Raw genomic sequence first — 27121 nt, 5'->3', positions numbered from 1 at the left:
CTCCCATCATCTCTGTTCCAGTAAATGCCTTGGATAATATCCTCTTGATGCCAGGTCAGCTAGATTCATTGTTCCAGGAACATGTTGCCACTGTTCAATTCTGGATAATCTTCCGATTTTTTGAACTCTATTCCATACGAAAGTTCCCCAAACTGCATCTAATTTTATCCAAGATAACACTGTCGATGAGTCACTCCAATAACATTAACAGTAATTTATTTTGACGTTAATGATGGTAACACTGATGTGGCAAGTCTAACACCTACAGTAGCTGCTAATAATTCCAGACGTGGTATGGCGAGTTTCTTCTTGGGTACCTCTCGTGTTTTTTCTTGTATAAGTCGTAGATCCACGTTATCAATTCTCTGTACTCGCAAGAATATAACTGCGGCATATGCGGTTTGACTAGCATCGCAGGATATATGTTCATAGACATCTTCAACCGATGACAGCCTTCCAATCAAACATCTAGGAATCTTAATCTCAGCCAGGCGAGGTTGTTCTGCCAAACATTTCCGAAACTTATTTTTTGCTATTTGTTTTACGTCTCACCGACACAGACAGATCGTATGGCGACGATGGAAGAGGAGAGGGTTGGGAATGGGAAGGAAGTGGCCGTGGCTTTAATTATGGCTGTCGACAGTGGGGTTCTAACCCACTATCTCCCAAAGTTCCTGTAGAATTAATTTAGGACAGAGAGATACAGGGCATGAAAAACCAATAGGGTCAAATACTCTATGAGCAGCTCTTAGTATTGTCCTCTTTGTTATTACGTCAGGTATGAAATCAATGACATGTGTCAGATTCAACTCAATAGTATCGTTTTCTTTATTCCAAATGAGTCCTAACACTTGTGACAGGTTTTCAGTTGTTTTGTCGTGAGAATACTCCCACTCTCGCAGATTGAAAGATGCCTTCTCCATAATTGTATTTGCCTCTTTCCTGAATGAATTGAGTTCAATTTCATTGTTTACACTTGGTAGAACAATTATCTATATAGAAACCTTCTCTCAGCTTTTCTATTGTCGGAATCAAGAAGGGATTGCTATCAAATGCCTCTCTCTTCATCTCGTTCAAATGGAATTCCATTCTTGCTGACAACAAGAAAGGAGAACATGCAAGACCGAAAGCAACTCTATTGTGACTAAACACTTTCGTCTTTCCTGTACTTTCCTCATCCCACCAAAGAAATCTTAGAAAATCATGGTCCCTAGGATGGACGTTTATTTGGAGAGATGCTTTTTCTATGTCTGCAATTACTCCAATATAATTTTCTCTGAACTTCAGTAATGAACTAGGAATCAACTCTATAAGTTTAAGTCCTTTCTCAATACAATCATTTAGAGAAGGGGCATTCCTCTGCTTCGCAGAGGCGTCAAATACAGGTCTTATCTTGGTGGTGCTGTTCTCTTTCAAGACAGGACGATGTGGTAAATAGTGCGCGCCATTCGCCAGCTCTTCTTCAGGTACTATTTCAATAATTCCTTGCCCTATCCAACCTCGCAAGACGCCATCGTACCCCTCATAATGTCGTTCAGCTTGTAGTTTCTTGGTGACTCTCTTAAATCTGCGCTGAGCTATTTCGCTGTTGTCTGGAAGAGGCGGATGTTGTTCGCTCCAAGGTAGACACACTTCATCTCTGTTGTCTTCATTCAGCCTCACAGTCTCAAGGAAATTCTTCTCGATAGTAGGTTCCTTTTCTGCAGGGTCAGTAATTCCAAGAATTTCTGAGTCCCAAAGATCAGAAATTTTTGTTTGTTTTGAAAATAATCATGTCACCAACAGTGACGCTGCATCCCTTCTAGGTTTATTACTTACAATTTTTCCCATTAGTGTCCACCCTAGAACAGTCTCAACTAGAACTAGACCACATTTTAGTTAATGTGTCCTCCCAGTAAGCAATTCTCCTGCGACATCTCCTCCCAGTAGAATATGTATGGATCCTGGGTCTTGTACATCTGTTAAACAAATCTTCAGATCCTTTATCTAATCACTCCAAGTACCATTCCTGACATATGGGACATCTTCACAAATTATTTCTTGGCTCAGAACTTGGAGTTCCTTGGAATAGTTTCCCTCTAATCTCTTTAAACTTACGCTGTAACAGTCATGCTTTGCCTCTTGGGAACCAACGCCACCAAACAAAGAGTGTATTAGAGTTTCCTTTCCGATTGACTGATACACCATTTGTTCAACTAGGCCACTCACAATGTAAGATTTAATAGAGCCGGTATCAAAGACCGCTCGGACTGTTTTTTGTTTAGCCTTTCCCATAACAACAACTGTCAGGTTTTGCAAATACACATCAGGAGAACAAGAGACGTTAGCCATAGTCTTATCTACATGAGTGGCATCCTCACTAATCGACTTCCTTTCTCCCTCAAAATTATTTTTGGAAACACTTCCTTTGTCTTTATTACCAAGTTTATAACACATTAATACCATATGTTTCCCACAACAAACAATACATCTGATATTGGATTTATAAGCTTTACTTTGATGACCTCTCCTTAAACAATTAAAACAGCAGTGTTTGTTACTCAAGATTGTTCTTCTTTCCTCTACAGTCATTTGTTGAGCTTTAATGCATTCTGAACTCGAATGAGGTTTAAGACAAAGCACACACTCCTGTCTTTTAGAATTATCAGTAGACAACAAAGCAGAAGCGGTGGGGCCATTTGGTTCAGAGGCTTCTCTTGCTTTTTTTTTTCTTTCCTTAATCTTGTGCGCTTGGAATGTACTAATGTTGAACCCTTTAATTGCTAATGAAATTCTTTCCTCACTGACAATTTCATTTTGGAGATAAGCCATGAGCTGTTTCAAACAATCTTTGGAGACAGAATCACATCTGAAAGAAGTATTCCTTTGCCAGGCTCTTAGTAAGTCTTCTGGCAAGGACGATTCAATTAAAGGGTACAGCATTACAGTACACTTTTCTGTAATAATTTCTAACTTTCCAGAGACCTGGGAAGCGATTCTCATTTATCATACAAGCTACTAAGTGTTGTTTTTCTGTGGAATTCACTGCATTGGTTAAAACTACCTTCAATAGTTCACGAACGTAAACTTCTACCTGTTAAGTCCTCCCTACCAAATCGAGCTTGAAGACTGTCTATCGCTTTATGGTACCGGTACTTGTCGGCACTTGGGGAGGGGGGGGGGGGGAGGTTATGGCTAATGCGTACGCTCTAGAACCTTCTGTCATAGTTTGAATGATATATTGGAATTATCATCCTACGCCATAAGCAGTCAATTATTTCCCCCAAAAAACTTACTCAATTCTATTTTTGGAAGCCTGTATTTCTTTCTTTCAGCTATATTTTAATTTACTACACTTTGGGGAGGGGAAACCAGCACAGTGGTGTTCAAAAATCTTATTGCTTTAGCCCTACAGCTCAAGAATTTACATCTATATTCATCAGTTGATTCTTCCTCACCTTCTATTTGATCAACCTCACAATTTTCGTCTATCATCTGTTGAAATACTAATCCATCTAAATTAGTGATAGTATCATACTTTTCTTGAAGGATTTCTAGTTGTATCTGAATTTCTTCTGCGTCTGTTTCACTGTCTTGTAACGGTGGTGGTGGTGGTGATTATTGTTTTAAGAGGAAGTACAACTAGGCAACCATCCTCTATATAACACTAATCAGAGGGAAAAATGGAAGGGATCCGACACTTCGAAAAATGAAGGTATCGGCCAAAGGAAGACAAGGGCCACGAAGGGCGTGAAAATGAAAGACTCCCTAGCTCTCGCAAACCTAATAGCGTCGGGGTCGGAAAAGAACAAGAGTTGACCAAGGGAGGTCGGATAGGATAGATGAAGGTGAGGAGCCTGGCACAAGTAAGTGGAAACAACGCCAGGACTCAGCTGAGGGCCCCGTGGTCGCCAACCCACGCTCCAAAGTTCAGAGCCCTTGGGGCCCCTTTTAGTCGCCTCTTACGACAGGCAGGGAATACCGTGGGTGTTATTCTACCGCCCCCACCCGCAGGGGGATGTCTTGTAACGATGGCATAACCTCGCTGAATACACGTGTAAATAACCGCCGCTTTACGGTCCTTGCTTTCGTGAGGTTTTCTATCACCTTTCTTCACGGGAATCTTCTGTTATTAATGATGTCCTGTCGCGGTTGCCAGTAAAAGTTAGGTTCACCAATTAAAAGTTACAACACCCCGTTGAAATCACATATTAACACTATTTATTCAGAAGAAAATTATACACGTCAGCCATTTTTTATTTTCAACATACACCCTTCGAGCATTCGTATTTGTATGCTCGAAGCACCGATTTCGAAATCGGGAGGTTGTGGGTTCGGATCCCACTGGTGTCTGGTTGGCCATTTTTGTTCTGTACTTAACATCTCGTCATCACGTACTAAATGTACGTAACACGACCTAATAGGTTGAAAGTCGCTTTCGATTACAATGTGGTCGTGAAAATTCAATATTTACTGTCATATATATATTTACAAGTTGCTTTATGTCGCACCCACACAGATAGGTCTTATGGCGACACTGCGAGAGGAAAGGGCTGGAAGTGGGAAGGAGAAGGAAGCGGACGTGGCCTTCATTAAGGTACAGCCTGGTGTGAAAATGAAAACCACGGAAAACCATCTTCAGGGCTGCCGACAGTGGAGTTCGAACCCACTATCTCCCGAATACTGGATACTGACCGCACTTAAGCTGCTGTAGCTGTCGAGCTCGGTGTCAACCCTGTCATATTAAAACGAATTTCAAATATGTTAACAACTCAACAAATGGTATTTCTGTATCGGTCATGTCCACAGTAATAAGGAAATGCAGTTTTTAATTTTCCGTCATTTCTATCTGTCTGTCTCTCTATAATGGGAAACCACGGAAAACCATCTTCAGGACTGCCGACAGTGGGGATCGAACCCACTATCTCCCGTGGCTGTAGCTATCGAGCTCGGTGTCAACCCTGTCATATTAAAATGAATTTCAAAAATGTTAACAACTTAACAAATGGTGTTTCTGTATCGGTCGTGTCCACAGTAATAAGGAAATGGAGTTTTTAATTTTCTGTCATTCCTATCTGTCTGTCTATATGTAGCCTACGCTCATCACGAGTAAATGGCTGAAGAGAATTAATGAAAATCGGTATGTGAAGTCGGGGAACGAGGCACTAAAATCTAAGCTACAAATAATTTTATTTACGCTGTACGTACGAAATGGTAGTTTTGGGGAAGGCGCTTGAAATTTAATTTTGAAATGAAATGAAATGTCGTATGGCTTTTAGTGCCGGGATATCCCAGGACGGGTTCGGCTCGCCAGGTGCAGGTCTTTCTATTTGACACCCGTAGGCGACCTGCGCGTCGTGATGAGGATGAAATGATGATGAAGACAACACATATACCCAGCCCCCGTGCCATTGGAATTAACCAATTAAGGTTAAAATCCCCGACCCGGCCAGTAATCGAACCCGGGACCCTCTGAACAGAAGGCCAGTACGCTGACCGTTCAGCCAACGAGTCGGACATTTTTAAATGATTATGTTATTATGCAATTTAATAAAATCTTATCCATAACGTGCACACAACTTCATCTAGATTTCTGTATTCAGTGTAGAATTCCGTAGCGAAGCATGGGTTCACCAGCTAGTAAACAAATGCATAAATAAGTAGCGCACAAATCAAAATCGTTCTGTAGACTTCCAGCAATTTGTGGTTCATTTGGAAATGACTCATGTACCGTACCATGCGAGCAGCAAGGCCTGGCTTTGCGCCATACAGTCACATATTCACATTTCACAGAGTTGAGGAAGTTATGTTTGGTAATGATAACGTTTACGGAACTCTGTCAACAGACAATGGTCAGGGTCTTCACCTCGTCTGATGTTCAAGGTTGTGTACGTCAAATATGACGTTTGACAATTGCGCCTTACGCATTTTGTTTGTAATATCAGCTGATGTATTTGACTTCACGAGACAGCTGAACTAGGAGTATTTTCATTGGTTGTCTCTCAATACATTTTACTCCTACACCCCTACTTTGCCCCCACCACATATTCCGTGTCATGTGATTGGTTCTGCTGACATCTGAGATGGTGTAAACAAAGTGTGATCTTACGCGTGTCCTGATAGTTTCAAAAAAGCTATTCGATGAATTGAACAAATTTGTGAAGATGACAAGATGAATATTTATCGGGTTTTAATTTTATAGAATATCTCGCTTATTAGTTAAAGGTGAGACTGTGATACAGTGTAAAAAAAAATTGGCAGCGTGTTCTTTGTCCTACGAGTTCTATTTGTAAATGTACTGAACTGTCATAAAGTACAAATACAGACGTCGTATGTAGAAGTTTTTACTTGTGTAGCGACGGTTGGAAAATGCAGGTTGGACTGTCAAATCTGTTATGCTTGCTTTTCTCTGCTGTATTGCCCAGGACAATTTTTGGTTTAATGTCTGTTTCGAGAGGTCCACCAGGTCCTCCAATCATTTTAGGTAAGTATTTCAAGGTAATGAATGAATATAGGTTATGTTGTGAAGTAGGATTTGAGTAGAAAATACGAATCCCTATGTATGAACATTTTCAACTTATTAATGCTAATAAGGAACCGTAGTAGTTCAGTTTAGTATGTAATTTACACTGTATGGAATGAATAGTTACAATGGTTAGAGTGAAGCTCAGAACTGGAGGAATTTGTTCAAAAAACTCTTTGTGAAACTGCAGAAAATGCTTGGATTTTGGTGGGATATTCTTCTTATAGTCTCTTTACATTCTCTCGAGTTGACAACTAAGTAATATTCTGGGGAAGCTTATGAAAAAGAGAAACTCCATGAAGCTTTTAACTGTTTATGACGTATTTTAATATACCATAGTTGTTTTGTCTTGTTAAACTTTTAGGCAGCCCATCATTGTTGGAAATACAAATCAATAAACTTTATAGAATATAGAACATGATTGGATTTTGATAGGATATTCTCCTTATGAAGTCTCTTTAATTTTAATTTTAATTTCAACTTTTTGCAAAAGTAAATGATCCAACTGACATTCTACTTTTATTTTTGTGTTGATGACATTTTCAAGAAAATAACAAACTTTAAACAGATCCTTTTTTTTATTAGTTGTTATTGGTGAGATCTTGTGTATTATTTCCTATCTTGCATTTTTGTTGAGAGGAGGAACCAGGTTTGGGTTTTTGCAATTAAATATATATCTCTAGTGTATGCCTTTTTGTGTGTGAATTTACTACTTTTATGTCCTGTGTGTGCGCACGCTTGTTTTCTTTTACTTGCTCCCACGTCTGGTGACTTAGTGAAATTGTTCATACTTTTGCTTTAATGTGCTTTAAAGAAATTGAGAGTTCTGTTTCCATAGACCTACAAAATGTAAAACCATAAAGTGTAGTAGAGAATATACCAGATAAAGTTTGGTTTACTTGGGTGATTTTCATTACACAATTTTTATTTTCTTTTATTTTTTTCTCATTTTCACTTCAAAGGATAGCCCTATTAACTGTAAAGTTAGTAAACATACCACTGAAATTAACATTTCTGTCAACATTTGGGATGCTTAGGTTATATTCTGGTATAAATATATCATTTTGTTTGAAAATTTCCATCTCCAATGCATGCAACCGGGCGAGTTGGCCGTGCGCGTAGAGGCGCGTGGCTGTGAGCTTGCATCCGGGAGATAGTAGGTTCGAACCCCACTATTGGCAGCCCTGAAAATGGTTTTCCGTGGTTTCCCATTTTCACACCAGGCAAATGCTGGGGCTGTACCTTAATTAAGGCCACGGCCGCTTCCTTCCAACTCCCAGGCCTTTCCTATCCTATCGTCGCCATAAGACCTATCTGTGTCGGTGCGACGTAAAGCCCCTAGCAAAAAAAAAAAAAAAAAAAAAAAAAAACAATGCATGCACTTCCACAAACACACTCAAATGTTTCAGTGTATTTTAAATCTTGTCAACTAGCATTATTGTCATCAATGTCCGGCTCCATAGCTAAATGGTTAGCGTGCTGGCCTTTGGTCACAGGGGTCTCGGGTTCGATTCCCGGCAGGGTCGGGAATTTTAACCATCATTGGTTAATTTCACTGGCACTGGGGCTGGGTGTATGTGTCGTCTTCATCATCATTTCATCCTCATCACGACGCGCAGGTCACCTACGGGTGTCAAATCGAAAGACCTGCACCTGGCGAGCCGAACATGTCCTTGGACACTCCCGGCACTAAAAGCCATACGCCATTTCATTTCATTGTCATCAATAACAATAGATTCCTATTTATACAATGACATCTTACCACATTCAAGCCACATTCCAAATTTATTCCAGACGCTTGTGATGGCAAACTAGCATACTCACCAATTATTTAGAAGACAAAATACTATGTCCTTGTGGCAGCCCCTTCATGGGGAAAGTTGTATTAATCAAAATTAATCAGTAGGCTTATATAATAAAAATAAATATTACAAAAGTTACATAAATATTACTGGTGACAGAAATAATAATGCATGTCACACTTCAACTAAGTATAAGGATGAAGGAAGAATCCCACCTTCAGTACTAATTTGCTTTTTATGGCTAGTTTATCCACCTCCATTGTGTAGTGGTTAGTGTGATAAGCTGCCACCCCTGGAGGTCCTCGTTTGATTCCTGGCTCTGCCACTAGGCAAATGCCAGGATGGTACCTAACAAAGGTCACGGCCTCTTCCTTGTCTTTCCCTTTCAATCTTCCCATCCCCCCACAAGGCTCCTGTTCAGCATAACAGATGAGGCCGCCTGAGTGAAGTAATGGTCCTCCTTTCCAGTTGTATCCCTCCGACCCAAAGTCTCGCTTTCCAGGACACTGCCCTTGAGGCGATCGGTGTGGGAGTCCGAGGGGAAAAGCCAACTCTGGAGGTTAAACAGATTAAGAAAGAACAAAGATGGCTAGTTTATGTAATTACAAACATATTCCAGTTTAAAGTCTAGACTCAGATCGTTTCCACATTTCTTGAACTACCTTGGCTTTGTTGACTTCAGTTTGATGAAATTCCATTTTCTTTTTGTTAGTTGGTCATCTGACATCTTGAAAATGCGTCTGTAGAATAGCAGTCTTTTGTTCTTAATCACTGCTGTGACTGACTGTGTCATGCTGTACACCTCTCTGCTAGATCTCAGTCATATCTGCCCATCGACCCATCTGTTACTTATGATCTGCAATATCCTGCATTTCCTTATTTCCAGTTGACTGACGTAGCCCTGCCTACTCACAGCCAAGTTTTCTGATGCATAGCAGTCTCTTCGTTTTAACAGCTGTGTTGTAGTGCCTGAACTTGGCTGCTATACACATTGTCCTTTCATTGTACGTATTCTTCGCTATACCTGGTCTAATTTCTATTTCCTGACATTTATAGCTTCCTCTTCTAGTCCATTCCATTGGATCACCTCACCCCAAAAATTTGTTTCCTTGCGTGGCAGAATGAGGTTTTTTTCTTTTTTTTTTTTTCCTGCTCTTAGGAGTCTTAATGAAAAAAGTAATGGCAAACTACCACACACCTGATCCTGCCTAGGACTCCTCATTTTGGTACCACCATAGGTTTTTATGGTTTCCTTATAACCGCATAACCTTTAGTAGTGGCATTTGAGGCAGCCAGCCTTTGGGCTGGTGATCTAACAGGCAGCAGCCCCAAGTGGGCTGGCTATGTAGTTCCAATGTAATTGGTCCATTATTGGAAATGATACATTTTCCAGCTAACTCGTTCTTGGTTGCCAGTGTTTTACTCCAGCGTGCCAGTTTGGGCTCATCAGTTGGTAACTAGCACACCTACCAAAATGCGTAGGTAGTGCATGTAGTGGAGGTCACTGAACAGGATACTATGAGAGACTTGGTCTCTCTTAAAAAAACTGATGCCAGGCCATGAATTTACTCATTCAGGACAAATATTTCAAGTTCCCTATGGGAATCTAAATCTGTTTCATCTGATGGCCGAGCTGTGAGCTCTTGTATTTGGGAGATGGGGGGGGGGGGTTCGAATCCCACTGTCGGCAGTCCTGAAGGTCGTTTTCCATGGTTTCCCATTTTCACACCAGGCAAATGCTGGGGCTGTACCTTAATTAAGGCCATGGGTATTACCTTCCAAATCCTAGCCCTTTCCCATCCTTGCATCATGGAAATCTTTCAGTGTGTTAGTGTGATGTTAAACAAGTAGGAAACAAAAGGAGGAAAATTATAATTTATTCAGATCTTATTGTATATCATCTGCAAACAAGAATATCTTGCCGACAAGCTCTAGATAACCTGTGTAGTTTATAAATATTTAAAATAGTGTTGGGCCAAGTACTGCCCCTTGAGGCATGCCATATTTAACAACTGATGTTGGTCCTGAGATTCTCTCAATATTGACATATTGCCCCCTATCTAAAAAGCCGCGGAGCCTGTGCTCACCTGTGCCGGCGAATCCTCGGCTTATACCCAAATAACATGTAAACCACTCAAGTGCTATTCCTGTATTTCCCATATTATGCAGCTTGTGTAGTAATAGGTTTTACTTAACAGAGTTAAATGCTTTAGTGAGGTCAATAAAAATTCCTGCAGCTAATTTTTTGGTATCTAGTGATTTCTATATAAAGGTTACTAAATCATATGCACCTGAACAGATGTTATGGTTTGGTAGAAAGTTCGTGAATTGATCTTTCACAACTATTTCAGTTACATTTGATAAAGAGGACATTATACAAAGAGGTCTGTAATTGTCGGCATTGGCTTCTAATCTCTTTTTAAACATCACATTACTCTCGCTATCTTACACTTGTTGGGTGAAGCACCTGTTAGTATTGATAAGTTATTTATTTCAATTTGCATTAGCTTCTTATGCTTCTTCACCTCTTATCTTCAAATCATTGAAACCCAGAAAACCCTCTGCTTCTCTTATCCTCTGAGGCTGAATCCTTCATTCTCCTCACTGAGCTATCCTCCTCCATTTGCCTCACAGCAAAGTTGGTTTATATGCACAGGTTTATCCAGTGTGATCATTCCTATCTCTTCATTATGAATGTGCTCCTACCATTGTTCCTATCTATTTAGTTATGCGAGGAGGTATTCATACTGTAGGGTCCTTCACTCAAAGTGGGGCGGCGGGTCGGCCGGCGCAACACTGCGGGTAAATGGGCCAGCTGAAGGTCAGACGAGCACATTGCAACTCGCTGAGCTTGGGACCGGGAGAACATCCGTATGAATCATATGTAAATAACAAGCACACATAATAATGGATAATCAAAGTAAAATAATTTCTCACCTTGTTACAGAAGATGTTGAAAATGTCCTCCACCTGCATCTACACATTTCTGGCTTCATGTAAGGAAATTTTCATTCATACACATTGGTTCATCTGCCGAGATAGCCTCGATTTCTCTCGTGATATTTTGTTTGAGTTCATGTGGAGTATGAAAATGGGAGTGTTGGTGGCAGTAACTGCAGACAGGATAATAGGGCCTACAGTTGTTGAACTCGTACCATTTTTTAACTATTGACGGAAAATGGGTGCCAGTCTGGAAATTTCCTTCAAGACTCGGCAACCGTGCACACGACTAATGAGTCATTAAGTTTAACTGAGGAAATTTTTGACAACAGGGTAATATTAGTAAACAATTGTGGCCCGCAAGATCCCCAGATCTTACGGTTTGCCATTTTTATTTATGGGGAAAATTGAAAAAAAAAAAATAGGTTTATGCAACAAACCCTCACACTCTAGATGAACTCAAAAAATGAGAGAATAACATTATATGACCTAGTGACATGGAAATTGTATTTTCAACATTTTTCATCATTTGAGAGCCAGTGCCCTTGCTTATGTGACCACTGAAAACATGGTGAACACTTGTTCAATTAGCTTCAGCCAGGCAGTGCTTCCACCTCTGTGTTGTACTAATGTTATAAAGACAAAAAGATTTGTATGTTTGTATATTTGTAATGGATAAACTCAAAAACCATTGAACCGATTGTAAAAATTCTTTCCCTATAGAAAGCTACGTTACCACTGTGTAACATAGGCTGTATTTTATTTTCAATACAATTGACCTAGAACATAACAATCAAGCGGAGTGGGTTTGTCGCTTCAAGCTCGCGACTTGCAACGCACGCAGCTTGTGACGTGCATCCTCCGCTTGGTTAGAGGTGCGCGGCTGTGACCTTGCATCCGGGAGATAGTGGGTTCGAATCCCACTGTCGGCAGCCCTGAAGATGGTTTTCCATGGTTTCCCATTTTCACACCAGGCACATGCTGGGGCTGTACCTCAATTAAGGCCATGGCCGCTTCCTTCCAACTCCTAGGCTTTTCCTATCCCATCGTCGCCATAAGACCTGTCTGTGTCAGTGCGACATAAAGCCACCAGCATTCTCCGCTTCACCTCCTCGTCTCTTCCTAACCGCATGCATGAAGCTCCATTGACGGATCTCCATTCCCTAACAGAGGAATTGTCGACTGAGCTACAAAGTATCACCAGTATTCTGCTTGCGTAAAGCTTCGTGTGCGGAAGGCCAAACATGTCATCATCTTTTAGTTTCTGTAACTTTTATGAGGAAAAAGAAAATATCGAATGCTTCGTGAGAGGCTATGCCTGTGTTTTAATATGCAACTACAAGACCATTAATAATGAATGACACAAGATTTTAGTAATATTGTTGCATTGTAAGTCTGTTGCAAAATGAAAATATGAATTGTTTCTCTCTGATCATTTTGCTTGTTGCTTTCAGCATTTCATCCCCCAGGTATTCTTCCTGTATAGTTAATTCCCTTATCTTGCGAGGGATTAGAAATTTCTTTGTTTCCCCTGATTAAAGTTAAGAAGGGATCATGATCCTGTTTTCTTGTCTCGTAAAATAGTAAATTGTTGTTTATTTTTTAAAATTTATTTTTCAGTTCCTGGCGACGGTGGAAGCCAAGTTGAAGCCAAGCTGCATAAACAGACGGTAGTTCATTATTTGTGTGAAAAAAATACGGACGATTTCTTCAATATTTGGTTGAACATCGAATTACTTGTACCTCTTGTTATAGACTGTTGGGTGAGTAGACTGTTTTCTCATCTCTCTGGATATCTACAGTAGGTAACACGTTAAATTCATTTCCTTTTATTTAATTGATCACAGCATTTGACACTGTAAACTGGATGTTGCTTGTTGTCACAAAAGAGGGAAATTTTAATCTATACTAATATTATAAAGGGAAAAGGATTTGCATGTTTGTATATTGTTTGTAATGGATAAACTCAAAAACTACTGAACTGATTTTAAAAATTATTTCACATATAGAAAGCTACATTACCACTGAGTAACATAGGCTGTATTTTATTTTCAATACAATTAGAGATCCCTACAAAAAATGAAATAATATAACCCAAGGTATCAAAAGTTTGCCTATAAAAGTCATTATAGGCCCATACAGATGAAATATAGAATTTGTCACACAAAGACGAGAAAGCTGATTGTAAGCCTCACGACAAAACTCGGTATGGCCCCGAAATCATGTTTTAACGGCATAAAACCAACTGTTACGGAGATATTGGCATCACACTACCCCGCTCTAGGAATCGCGTGAAGAAATGACCAGCCGTATCCATGGCAACGTCAGCTCAAGGATTCTACAGTAGAATACAGGCCTGCGGTTCGAAGCAGGCACGTGCGTAAACACAGGCTAGACCAAGGAGGAATTCTGCTACACATATGACTGTCTAAAAAAAAAAAAAACCACACTGTGGGGGTAAGCCACCCCTATGGGTGGAGGTGGGGAGGGAGTGGCATATAAAAATAATCAAAAATATTGTTGAATCCGTAGATGAACAGTGACACGGCGCACGTCGTTTAAGTCCAAGTTCAGGCCCCATTTGCATGGGGGGAAGTGTCGGTCAAGGTCACAATAACGAAATCTACAAAACTTTGCTTCACATATAATTAACAGGTATTAAAATACCTAAAAGTAAACAATGAATAAAGTGCCCGGGCAGTTGATAACGTGAGGGCTATTTGGAAAATCAGTTTTCATAGTCGGCCATCTGAAGGAAACTTTATTGATGAAAGACAATATGATGTGGACATTAGTTGTCTTTTTCTACAAAGCCCTCACCGACATTGATTCCTTTGTTCCACCGCTTCACAAGCTTGAAGAACCCCTCTTGATAAAAGTCCTCGTCCTGAGTGCTTCTGTGTAATGGTGCCCTTCTAGTGTCCTCTTCATTGTAGGGAAGAAGTGGAAGTCATTGGGCACTAGGTTGGGTCTGCAGGAGGTGTGGTCCAAGTGTTCCAAACTGAAACTGAATTCAGGACATAACAAATATTTTAAACTCTCAGAGCCACGAACCTACTACGCAGGCGTAACAGGGGGAGAGGGGATACTCCCAGGTGGCGGATAGTGGGGTCCTAACCGGCTTGCCGGCGGACTTGAGGGAAATAAAATACCTCTTGCGGACCAAACACACACCCCCTGTGGGTGGGGGATGCACATGTAGAATACACCCGCGGTATCCCCTGCCTGTCATAAGAAGCGACTATAAGGGGCGACCAAGGGATGATTGAATTAGAACCATGAACCTACTCTTGATTCGTACCATCATGCGGGGAACGCCATGGGTTGCATGTACTTGCGAGTAGTATCACTAAATTGGTACGAAATAGGTTTGTGATTAGTTGCAGTAAAAAGCCTGGCCTGGTGGATTCCAGTACCCGTGCGTTGTACCCATGTGAGCAACACCGCGGGTCTGGGCGTAGCCTGTGAGTTGTACCGCTATATGAGCGGCACCGTGGGTCAGCGTTGCCTGTAATTGGTACCCGCTATGTGAGGAACACCACGGGAATACCGGCGCTCGTGACTAGTACACCTAGGCGAGGAACCTTACCGGTTTGCATTGGCTATGAGTGGCGCCATTGTGTGAGAAACACCATAGGTCTGCGTTCCCTGTACGAATTGCAATACTTGTGAGTAGTACCATCTTGTGTGGACCACCGTGAGTCTTCGCTACTTTTGATCAGTACCCCAAAATGACAAATACCATGGTTCTACTTTACTCGCGACATGTACCATTCTGTGGGGCTTTAGACATGAATTTAGCACCCCTTCAGACATCAAGCATCCTTGTGCTTTATATATGGTCCCTTGGTCAGTAATACTCTAATTAACTACCTTCTTTTTGAGTCTGATCCACTGTTTTGTTTTGTTTTGTTTTGTTTTGTTTTGTTTTGTTTTGTTTTGTTTTGTTTTGTTTTGTTTTGTTTTGTTTTGTTTTGTTTTGTTTTGTTTTGTTTTTGTTTTTTTGTAGGGTTCATGTCCATCCATTCATTCTTCATGACATTTTTTATTTTTATTTGGTCAGTGGATGAATTTGAATTTTTTGTTATTTCATTTCGTACCATTAGGGGCCGATGACCTTGATGTTAGGCTCCTTTAAACAACAAGCATCATCATCATCATCATCATCATCATCATCATACAACTCTCAGAGCCTGGTAGTTTTTCTGGTACTTGCATTGTTAACATACTGGTGTCTAGCCTTCTGAAAAATAAAACAGGGTAGTAATAGCATTACCCAGAGGAGTGCGACAGGCTTTGGCAGCCGGCACAGTTCTTATCCTTGCCGCTAGAAATTGGCTTCATTTACTCCATCTCTGACCTGGTCAAATGACTGGAAACAAACTGTGGATTTTTCAGTAACAGCAATAGGTTTTGTGATTTTATAATTTTATACACTACAGCAAAATGTAAAATTATCAGGACACTGAAGTAAACAGACATGCCACTATCTATACAAATTATTGAAACTACGTTAGCCAATTGTTGCATACTTACATTTTGATACTGTTCTAAGAAATTTGTAGATTGTAAGTAGCAAATTGTACAATTCCTATGTATGTGTTAGTCTGACATGTTAAAGGATTAATAACTGAAAGCTTAAACAGAAACATCGTCATCTTCATTTCCCATTTCTAGCTTCCCGGTTCGGGTTGTGAATCAAGGACCGCCATCGCTGGTTGTCTCTCCACAACTCTTCTCCTTTTTTAAGTACATCTTCTGGTTTTTCCTCCCCTTTTCTCTATGCACTCCCACACTCAATCTGTTCACCTCTTTCGGGGTCTTCCTCGTGGTCTCTTTCCTGTTAACTTCTCTGAAAAAGCTTCTTTTGGCACTCTCCTTTCTCCCATTCTCATCATATGCCTATATCACTTTAGCTTTGTTGTTTCTATCCTGTCTTGAAGTTTCAAGATTCCTGTCCTTTTCCTTCTCTCTTCATTTCTAATTCTATCCTTTCTGGTCTTGCCCTCGATAGCTCTTAGGAATTTCATCTCCGCTGCCTGTATTCTACTCCCTTCTCATTTTGTTGTAGTCCACGATCCGGCTGCATAGATTATTTCCTTAAACAGGAACATCACAGGATATTATTCATGTCAATTACATGAGAAGTACATTTGAATAATTTCTATGTCAGTAATACCTTCTTTACGAGATATTTTCTCGACACCCAAACATTCGTACTTAACATTAATATTTCTTCTATTGCTTATATAATGTTGCCTTGATTATTATTTAAAATAGTAATAACATTGATATCAAAGAAGAAATTGCCCTACCAAGATCCCAGCCGTTAGGTAACCTCATTCTCTTATTCAGTCGAGTTTGAGAAATCCTATGGAGTGCCAAGGGGTTTGAAATAGTTCAGCGACACAAAACTGGGAATTAAATATATAAGGCACCAAAGAAAGAATTTTAGATGCCATGGCGACCTTGCGCCCGGGATTTATCGTACTCTGTTATAGTTGACCATTGTTTCTGCTGTATGGGGGTGTTGCATTGTCATGTAGAAGGATGACATCTGTTGTGAGATGGCCATCTCTTTTCTGTCAAATGAAATTATTTAGTCGTGTCAGTGTCTCGCAGTAGCATTTGGCATTGATGGATCTCCTTTCACCTTATCCTGGTCCTCCTCTCTGCAAAAAGTCTGAAAAAAAGGGACAAGGGGTCTCATGTGCTTCCATGCCTTGGAGGTGCCGTTGGTCAGGGATGAAATGGAGGACCCAGTTCACATCTCTGGTCACAATTCAGAAGAGAAGCACATTCTCCTCTGTCTTGTACTGAAAGAGGTGCTATTCTTTGCTACTTGTGATCTGGTGTGAGTTGGCAAGACATCTACTGTGATGACGCTTTACAATAGTACTGGATCACCATCAACAAGGATGAGAAGGTCCACCTATTCAATACTGAATATAATATGTTGATATTATTTATTACATCGGGACTAGTTTCGACCCTTGTATAGCGTCATCCTCATCCTTAAATTATAAATGACCGGGCGAGTTGGCCATGTGGTTAGGGGCACGCAGCTGTGAGCTTTCATCCGGGAGATAGTGGCTTTGAGCCCCACTGTCAGCTGCCCTGAAGATGGTTTTCCATGGTTTCACACCAGGCAAATGCTGGGGATGTATGTTAATTAAGGCCATGGCTGCTTCCTTCCCATTCCAAGGCCTTTCCTATCCCATCATCACCATAAGACCTATCTGTGTTGGTACAACTAAAGTCAATTCTAAAAAATAATAATAATAATAATAATAATAATAATAATAATAATAATAATATAAATGGAAGAAGAACATTAAATGTAACTTGAAAACACAAACACCTAATATAATTATTGGCATGTCTTGAAGCATTGATGAAATACAAAGGCTGTTTTTTTTTTTTTTCAACATCCAATGTGCTATAAAAAAGGCACATTGACATAACAAAATGATTTTATCACTCAAAGTTTAGTAGTTTCATATTTATTTTTCCACAAAATTGCCAAAACGATTTAAGCATTTGTTGTATCTTGACACCAGCTTTCCGATGCCCTCTGCAAAGAAGTCTGCCACCTGTGAATTAATGTGCGTCTCGGCAGCCTTCTAAAGTTTTTTGTTTGTAGCCAGAAATGGAGGTTTACGATCAGCAAACTTGCTACAGCAATCCTGGACATTTCATGGTCTTCTCTGTACACAATTGTGACTCAACGCTTAGAATACTGGAAACTTTGTTCATGTTAGGTCCCAACAGTGTTGACTGACGATCACAGAACTCAGCGTCAGCCATAATGTTTCTTGTGAGTTACCATAGTGGGGGGGAAGAGTTTTTGAAGTCTATCGTTACTGGCGGTGAAACTTAGGGTGCTGTATGGCACTCCAGAAACCAAAGAACAGTCTAAGCAGTGGATGCATCATTCTTCTCTGAACAAGCCAAAAATGTTTAAACTGACACTGAGGAACAGGAAAACAGTGGCTGCCATTTTTTGGGACTATAAAGTTGTCTTTTTGGTGGACTTTATGGAGCAGGAGGCTGTATTGGAAAGGTGGACTTCTATAAGATAATTATTTCATGAGCCCATACGTAGTTCAATATGGATCCCAATATGAAATTTATAACTCATAACTTGCAAATATCTATATGTTGCTATAAGAATGCAAACTCACAGTTACATGTTATACCTCATTCTATCATCTTCTAAGCTGGAAAACATCAATGTATTTTCTGAGTAGTGGAGAGAAGTATTTGAAATTTCTGTATTTTATCTCCTACACGCCCTAACATACATTAAGAGAGTTATTAGCTAACGTTTTGTTTTATATAAAAATATATTTAGTTCACTAATCACTATTTCAGACTGGTATTCCTGGAACAAAACATTCATCAGTGGGGTCAGGCATCATTCAGACTTCCATAAAGTGTAAAAAAAAGCTATGTTTTAAAAGGTGCTTATTCCATTAAACATCTAAGTGTCATGCACAGTACATCTCAGTTTAATTATTGCCTGGCTATCTTTTATAGATTGACAACATGAGACTTGAGTATGATAATGTAACCAGAACTACTTCTAGTCCTGAGGGTGTGGAAATAAGAATTCCTGGCTTTGGTAACAGCACAACCGTTGAGTGGCTTGATCCAAGTAGAGCATCACCAGGAGCATATTTCAAAGACATAGCTAATACGCTGGTAGAAATGGGATATGAACGGAATTTGTCCATTCGAGGTGCTCCGTATGATTTCCGAAGAGCTCCCAGTGAGTATATTCTCTTCATACTCATTTTTTCTGATCAGTTTTATGATTGTCTGGAAAATGCTGGGTTGGTTATTACCAAGAACCATGTGAGTTGTTAGCGGGTTTATTTTTAATTCATTATACAGGGTGTATCAAAATTTAATACTCAAACTTCTCGGGATGATGTAATAATAATTTTGTGTGGCTATTTCTAGCTGGATGCAGTCCTTGTAAGACAGACCCTCCAATGAGGGTGGACGGCATCTGCTGTGTATAGATAACTGCGCGTTATTGTGGTGGAGGATAGTGTTGTTTGGTGTGTGAGTTGCAGGGATGTTGGGGACAGCACAAACATGCAGCCATTGAAATTAACCAATGAAGGTTAAAATTCTCGACCCGGCCAGGAATCGATCCCGGGGCCCCCTGGCCTAAAGGCCAGCACGATAACTATTTAGCCACAGAGCCTCAGGATGATAGAAGGGACACAGATATTTTTTACTTAACCATAGGTTGGAACTCAATAGTTTAAATAAATTTTGAGGTAGTTAAAAATAAAACTATTACATGCCAGTTTAATCGTAATCTGAACTGTTACTTGAACTGTTTAAAAGTGCACCTCATCTTGCTTGGATTCAGTTGGATTAAAGGAATGCAAACATACTGCATGTTGTCACAACACAGACATCGCATTCTGACGTCATGGCCTGTTTGTCCATAATTCATTTCAGATTGATGGTTATTTACCAGAAATAATTTGTTTTTGTCTCTTCCATTATCCCTGGAAATTGGAGTATTTAATTTTGATACACCCTCGAATTAAAATACAAACATCTCTTTAGCACTTATCTCAAATTACAGAACTATTTGTGGATTGGTTATGGTGGGTTTACACATGCATAGATTCACTGGCGCCAGTTCGTTCACCAGTCCTACTGGCACGCCAGAACAGGTTTATATGCATGTCTCATTCTGAAGTGAGTTTAACAAGAAAAGGTAGACACCTCATTTGCAAATAAAGAGATTTTGATTTGATTTTGAGAAGATATCGAGTGAATAATTTGTGACGCCTGCCGAATAGTTACAGCATTGTTGGTTAAGAACATGATAAATGATCTCGAAAAACGAAAACTTTGTAAAAGTCGCGTGTGGGTGAGAAAGCAGATTGTATGAAGGGATGATGTACGTAGGTGCTTTGAAAAGTTCTCGGAATGTACTAGAATTAAGTATCTTACCTCGGTGGAACTGCTTTTATTTTTCAACATAGTCTCCCTGTAGACTAATGCATTTGGTCCAGCGATGTTCCAATGCCTTGATCCCATCTCGAAAATGAGATTCCTCCAGGCCTGCAAAATACCTCTCCGATTCGGCTGTTGGTTCTTCCCTTGTAGAAAATCTCCGTCCACCAAGGAAAATTTTCAGCTTGGGGAATAGATGAAAGTCTGATGGTGCCAAATCAGGTAAATAAGGTGGATGTGGCAACAATTTGTACCCCAGTTCATGAAGTTTTGTTATGGCAATAACACTTGTGTGCGGCAGAGCATTGTCCTCATGAAAGATGACCTTTCTCCTTGCCAAACCAGGCCTTGTTTCGCGTATCTTTTCCTGTAGTTGGTCTAGGAGGTTTGCATAGTATTGCCCTGTAATTGTTTGGCCAGTAGGAAGATAATCTATCAGCAGAATGCCTTTTGCATCCCAGAAAACTGAGGCCATGACCTTTCCAGCCAAACGCACTGCCTTTGCTTTCTTTGGGGGTGGTGAATCAGCATGTTTCCACTGCTTTGACTGCTGTTTTGTCTCTGGGGTATAGTAGTCGACCCAAGTTTCATCTGTAGTCACAAACCGGCACAAGAAATCTTGTTGGTTGCACTGAAAATGGGCCAGACTTTGTTCGGACATTTCTAATCTGGTGCGTTTATTGTCCAATGTCAAGAGCCGCGGCCCCCATCTTGCAGATAATTTTTTCATACCCAATTCTTCGGTTAAAATATAATATACCCGTTCAGAAGACATCCCTACAGCTTCAGCAATCTCCCGCACTTTCAGTCGACAATCCTCCATCACCATTTTATGCACTTGTGTGATAAATTCTGGGGTCGTAACACTTTTTGGCCTCCACTATGCGGATAATCATCCAAGCTCTCCCGACCAAATTTAAACTTGCTGGTCCACTTGGCAACAGTTGAAAATGAAGGAGCAGAGTCCCCCAGTGTGTTCTGAAAGTTGGCATGAATTTTCTTTGCTTTCATACCTTTCTTTACAAAGTATTTAATCACTGCTCGAATCTGTTTTTTCCATTGTCACAAATCACTACGCGGGAACAACAACAAAGAGTCGTCACTACCACACTCCTGCAGCTAGAGCACTAACGCGCCACGTGTTCACTCACAAAGGATGTGTGATTATTGAGCGGGAACCTCGTTGCTCTGGAACTGACATCTAGCGGTGATTCCGAGAACTTTTCTAACCGTCCTCATAGGTGCATCTGGATGACTTTTAACTGAGCTTCCACTAAAAGATCATTCACAGATTTTTTATTGGAACATGTGACACCAATGGTACGAAAACAAAATATTACAAAGAGAGATGCGTTACCACCAAAACTGAAGCTGGAAATTATTCTGAGATATTCAGCATCTGGAGATTCTTTTGCATCTTTACAGTATTTGTATCTAGGTCCAAAATGCACAATTCGAGCATCCCTGTTCTTATATAAACTGCAGTTCACATCCTACAAACAAGGATATTGTTTGTTCGTATGCTTGAAGGAATTTTATAATTTTTTCTCAGTTTCACTTTGCATACATTATTAATTAAATTCTGATCCCACGACACAACACTTCACAGAAAAGCAACTTCAGCGTGTTTTAATCTCTTCTTGTTTACACGTTACCAAGGAATCTTCTGTGGCGCAATAAGTCATCACTGGCGCAAGGAGAGTTGGAACGCTACTAACATTTCAGATCCATGCATACATGGATTGAACTTGCATGCCAGTTAATGTTTATACGTGCAAGCCTTTGTTACTTGCACGTCAAAAGCTACTGAGCTACTGCTGGCACCAGTCAATTTATGCATGTGTAAACCTGGCATCATTCATTTTTTCTCAAACCAAGTTATCAAAGTGCACATGATGGATTAAATGTTGCTTGAGCTTCCTTCATTGATTGTAACACAGGGTCTCTCTTATAAACCCAGACCGTACTCTGCGCTTCAGCAGGCTGCCTCAGCCCAACTTACGTTGCGTGCGGCCCCCATGCTTTAAGAGTGTATACAATCTTTCGTAAATCTTACCTTATATAAGATGCTGGAAGTGTCATCCTCCATAATAAGGGACTTCATAAACACCATTAGGATTTTCTGCACGCCAATAGTGAGACTTATGACTGTTCACACGACCATTAAGATGAAACCAGGCCTCATCCGAAAAGAAAACAAGCTGTGGGCCATCGATTGGTGCAAGATACCACTCACAATATCTCACTCTTGTGGCTGGATCACCAGGTTTTAAACAACCTTCTTCTTCTTCTTTTCTAGCCTATTTCAATCCACTGCTGGATATAAGCCTCTTCCATATGCTTCCATCATCTTCAGTCTTGAGCCACTTGGAACCAGCGTGTTCCAGCCAACAGCTTTATGTTGTCGAGCCATCTCTTCTGGGATCTTCCAATGCCTCTCTTGTGTTCCCATGGTCTCCAGTGAACAATCCTAGAGGTCCATCTGTTGCATTCTTGTCGAGCTACGTGTCCTACCCATTGCTACTCTCTCTAGGATGTCTGTTACATTAGTTCTTCTCCTGATGTCCTCTGAACGGATCTTATCCCTAAGGCTGATCCCTAGCATCTGTTGCTCCATGGCTCGTTGTGTTCGCTGGAGCTTGCGAGCACTTTCCTTCGTCAGAGTCATCGTTTCCAGACCGTAAGTAGTAACTGGCAGCACGCACGTATTATAAACCTTGGTCTTCAGCTTAATTGGAACATCCTTGTTGGTGAGGATGAATCTTAGTTTTTGGAATGCTGTCCAACTCGTACCTATTCTGCAAGGAATTTCTGCACGTTGGTTGTCTTTTCCAACTTTTATCTTGTGTCCAAGATAGATGTACTCATCGACAGCTTCTATATATTGGTTTCCCATTTTAAGTGGTTTACTGTCTGGGCTTAGTATTTTCGTTTTATTAATGTTCATTTCCAACTCAATCTTAGCAGAGGCAGTTTTTAATTCTTGGATCATGCTTTCTAGATTTTTACTTATAAGCAGAATGCCATTGCCAAAATGCAGGTGGTTCAAATATAACCCATTGATTTTTATTCCTTTATTATCCCAGTGAGGGGTTTTGAAAACATCTTCCAAGGCAAGGGTAAACAGCTTTGGAGAGATAGTGTCACCTTGTCGAACTCCTTTGCCAACTAGGATTTTATTGGTAATGAGGTGTTCGTCCACTCTGACTACCATTGTTGCTTGATCATAAAAATGTTTTCCAGGAGCTTTATATACCTTGAGTTTATCATGGCATTTTGAAGTGCCTTCATGATTGCCCAAATCTCCACTGAGTCAAAAGCTTTTTATAATCAGTGAAGGGCAGATGAATCTTGATGTTGTTCTCAGTGGTTTTCTCAAGAAGACGACGAATATTCTGGATGTGTTCAATAGTTGAGAAACCTTTACGAAATCCTGCTTGCTCGGCAGGTTGATAAAAATCCAGTTCTCTTGTGAGGTGTTTGGTTACAATTTTAGTCAGGAGCTTGTAAAGGTGTGATATACCAAGCTCGATAGCTGCAGTCGCTTAAGTGCGGCCAGTATCCAGTATTCGGGAGATAGTAGGTTCGAACCCCACTGTCGGCAGTCCTGAAAATGGTTTTCCGTGGTTTCCCATTTTCACACCAGGCAAATGCTGGGGCTGTACCTTAATTAAGGCCACGGCCGGTTCCTTCCCACTCCTAGCCCTTTCCTGTCCCATCGTCGCCATAAGACCTATCTGTGTCGGTGCGATGTAAAACAACTAGCAAAAAAAAAAAAAAAAAAAAAAGAGGTGTGATAACAAACTCACAGGACGATAGTTCTCTAAATTTTCCTTATCACCTTTCTTGAAAAGAAGTATCACTTCAGCATTTTTCCAATTTTCTGGTATTTTTCCAGAGTTAATGCACTTGTTGATGAGTATTATCACGGCTTCTAGCAGATCTCTTCCACCTAATTTCAGCATTTCGTTCGTTATTTTATCCTCCCCAGGGGATTTTTTATTCCTTAGTTGTTTAAGTGTATTTTCAGTCTCAGCAGTGGTTACTTCCGGTGTTACTTCATGTGTATAATTCTGGGCTAGTTGTTCATCACTGGGTGGTTTATTAAACCATGGGCGCGTGTAAACCTGTACAGTTTGATGTGTAACAGCTTTGTAGCTCTGTGTGCAGAACAGACAGAAACTCCTACTTGTGCTAATTTTGTGAGATTTATTTGATGACCATTCAAGATTCGCAGCAGTATCATCTAGCTTTTCCTCTGTTAAAACTGTTCATGTGCGCACATATTTTTTATTGAGCACTGAGCCGGTAGTTCCAAATTTATTTACAATTACGTGAATCTGTGCTGTGTTCACCAGGAAATTGGCAAACAAATGCATGGCGTACCCATCGAGCCAACTCGTACTCAAAACCACTTTTATGTGAAAATATGGTTTTACAATGATAACTGTCACACCATGTTAACAGCTGCGATTCAGAGGGCTATTGATGCTAGGTCAAACACGTGCACGCACCTTGCAAGGTCAAGAACTATACGTGCGCCTCCCGTAGAGCTGCTTAGGTCTCGAAGAGTAAAAACTCCGCTGGACAGTCTGGGTTTGTAAGAGAGACCCTGTTTATTTAGCTGACAGTATGTTGAATTGAAATGTAATTGGAATGCTGTATTGTGCTGCTGATTTGTGCCCAAGTTTGAGGGCATTGCACAGATAAAAGAAAGGCAAAGCTATCTGTGTGCAGGACATGAAGGGCTCTGGAGGATTGGAAGGTAAAGGCTTTGGTTCAAACAGGAATTTGTTTGTAAAAGTGTGTGCACAGACTCATCTTACAGTTCTAAACAAGCTTGTGTACTGCAACAGCACTTCTAATCTTGGAGGAGGAGAGTGGTGGGGGGAATTGAAACGTCAGTCAGTCAGTTACCTCAGCTAGTAGTTGATTCGTGGGCTTGCTGGAGAAACTCGCTAAGCTATGTTTTGCTTATTGTGGAAAAAGTGGAGTTTTAGTTTGGGGAGAATGTAGAGTTCAGTTTTGGCATCACTCTTGTGTTATTCAGGGTCATATCATGCACTTGTTCAATATTGGCATCAGTTGCGGCTGCAGGTGGATGCCCGGATCTTTCCTCATCCTTCACGCTCGTGTGACCACTTTTGAACTGTTCGATCGCCTGGTAAACACTTTGCTGTGGCAAAACATTGTCCCCGTATTGTGCTGAACGTCTTATATGAATTTCCGTCCTGGTACACCCTCAGACCACAAAAAACGGATTACAGAACACTGTTCTTCCTTGGTGTAAACAGAGTGTAGCATGGCCATCTGTACGTCACAATAGCGCAAGGTGTACTGATCTGATAACACTGAAACCTACCACAGACGTAGGCAACAGTTCCATCTAGCGGCTCGTGAGCACAAAACACCATAGAGCCAACCTAAAGACAATTAGAGCAAAATTGCAGATACTTATTGACTTGCCTACGTACTTATAAAGGCTCTTTAGAATGTCTCATTTAATTCATATTTATTTTTATTTATCTCAGTATAATTTTTATTTTGTTAATTATTGAGTTGTCCTGACTTAGTGTGTTTTCACTGGTGGTTGATATAGCAACACTGTTGTGGAATTATGATTTAATGAGATTCACCAATGGTAATTATCTGGATGGATGATTTTTTAATGCCATAGTAAGACCACAATTACTCAAAACAAGTGGTAAAAATGTAACATAATGACAACAAATACTCAACTTTCCAAACAAAGCTTTATAAATTTTTGTTATTGGAGGCAGTAACACACCTTTTAAGGTATATAATCATCTTATAGCTACCATAAGTATTTTACGTGCCAGGAAATCTCCCGACATGAGGCTACGTATTTGAGCACCCTCAAATACCACCGGATCGAACCTGCCAAGTTGGGGTCAGAAGGCCAGTGCCTCAACCGTCTGAGCCACTGAGCCCGGCAGTATAATTTTAAAAGACTTAACTGATATAGTATAATGTTATCGTAATCTATAATCTTCATTTCCGTATTGACAATTGCACAATTAAAAATAGGAGAGGATTTCCACCAATCAATACTTATTTATTGTATATATTAAACTACAGGACCGGTTTCGACCTCATATTCAAGGTAATCTTCAGCTGAACCATACATACATATTTATATAATGAAGCTTTGATTAAGATTGTGGTGTTGAAGGAATGCCATATGATGATGTTCATTTAGTTACATACAAATGGGGCACGTCTTAGCGTGAACTGGCGTATATGTCATTCTGTACAATATTGCAACTGTATGTCTAAAATGTTGAAGGTCTTAAAACTAGTGTATAAAACACGTCTTTTCCTAAACTAACTTATATATATGTACAAGATAAAAACAATATATAAAAACACTTCATGCATATGAACATTCGTTCTTGCTTGGTGGTCAATACATCGACTAACTTCTGTATTTAAGTCTTATTTACAGTTGTACACTTCAGCTGCTATTCTTAGAGTTTGTAAAATTGCATGGATAAAAGTTTTGTCTTCCTGTGCGTATGTGAGATAAAACACTTTCAATTTTAAAAAGGTGCCAAATGTATGGATGAAATTCAAGTAAAATATGTTCAGCTCTGCTGTGTGTGTTGCCCTTTTATTAGAACCAATTCATGTTGTCTTTTTGGCGTCCGTAAATTTGGATGACATTGGTTTCAAAGTAGTGGCTCCTTTCCCATTTGTAGCTGTGCAATTTCACACACATAACCCTTAGACATTCCTCCACACAATATCACTTATAACTCAATCTTATCTTCCACAGATAAACATATCATTGCACAGCTACAAATGGGAAAGGAGCCACTACTTTGAAACCAATGTCATCCAAATTTACGGACGCCAAAAAGACAACATGAAT

General features: G+C 40.2%; 1 protein-coding gene across 1 annotated transcript in view; it reads left to right on the top strand.

Annotated features, from left to right (window-relative positions):
- The first annotated feature begins 6093 nt into the window (after positions 1-6093).
- Positions 6094-27121, top strand: part of LOC136872353 (lysosomal phospholipase A and acyltransferase-like) — a 49000-nt gene continuing 27972 nt past the window's right edge. The window contains exons 1-3 of the mRNA XM_067146164.2: positions 6094-6463; positions 12865-13007; positions 18784-19015. Coding sequence (XP_067002265.2) covers positions 6349-6463; positions 12865-13007; positions 18784-19015 — 490 coding nt within the window. The 5' untranslated portion in view covers positions 6094-6348. The remainder of the gene's footprint in view (positions 6464-12864; positions 13008-18783; positions 19016-27121) is intronic.

Source organism: Anabrus simplex, chromosome 4 (assembly GCF_040414725.1).
Source record: "Anabrus simplex isolate iqAnaSimp1 chromosome 4, ASM4041472v1, whole genome shotgun sequence".
Classification (NCBI taxonomy): Eukaryota; Metazoa; Arthropoda; class Insecta; order Orthoptera; family Tettigoniidae; genus Anabrus; species Anabrus simplex.
This window is presented reverse-complemented; position numbering and strand designations above follow the sequence as displayed.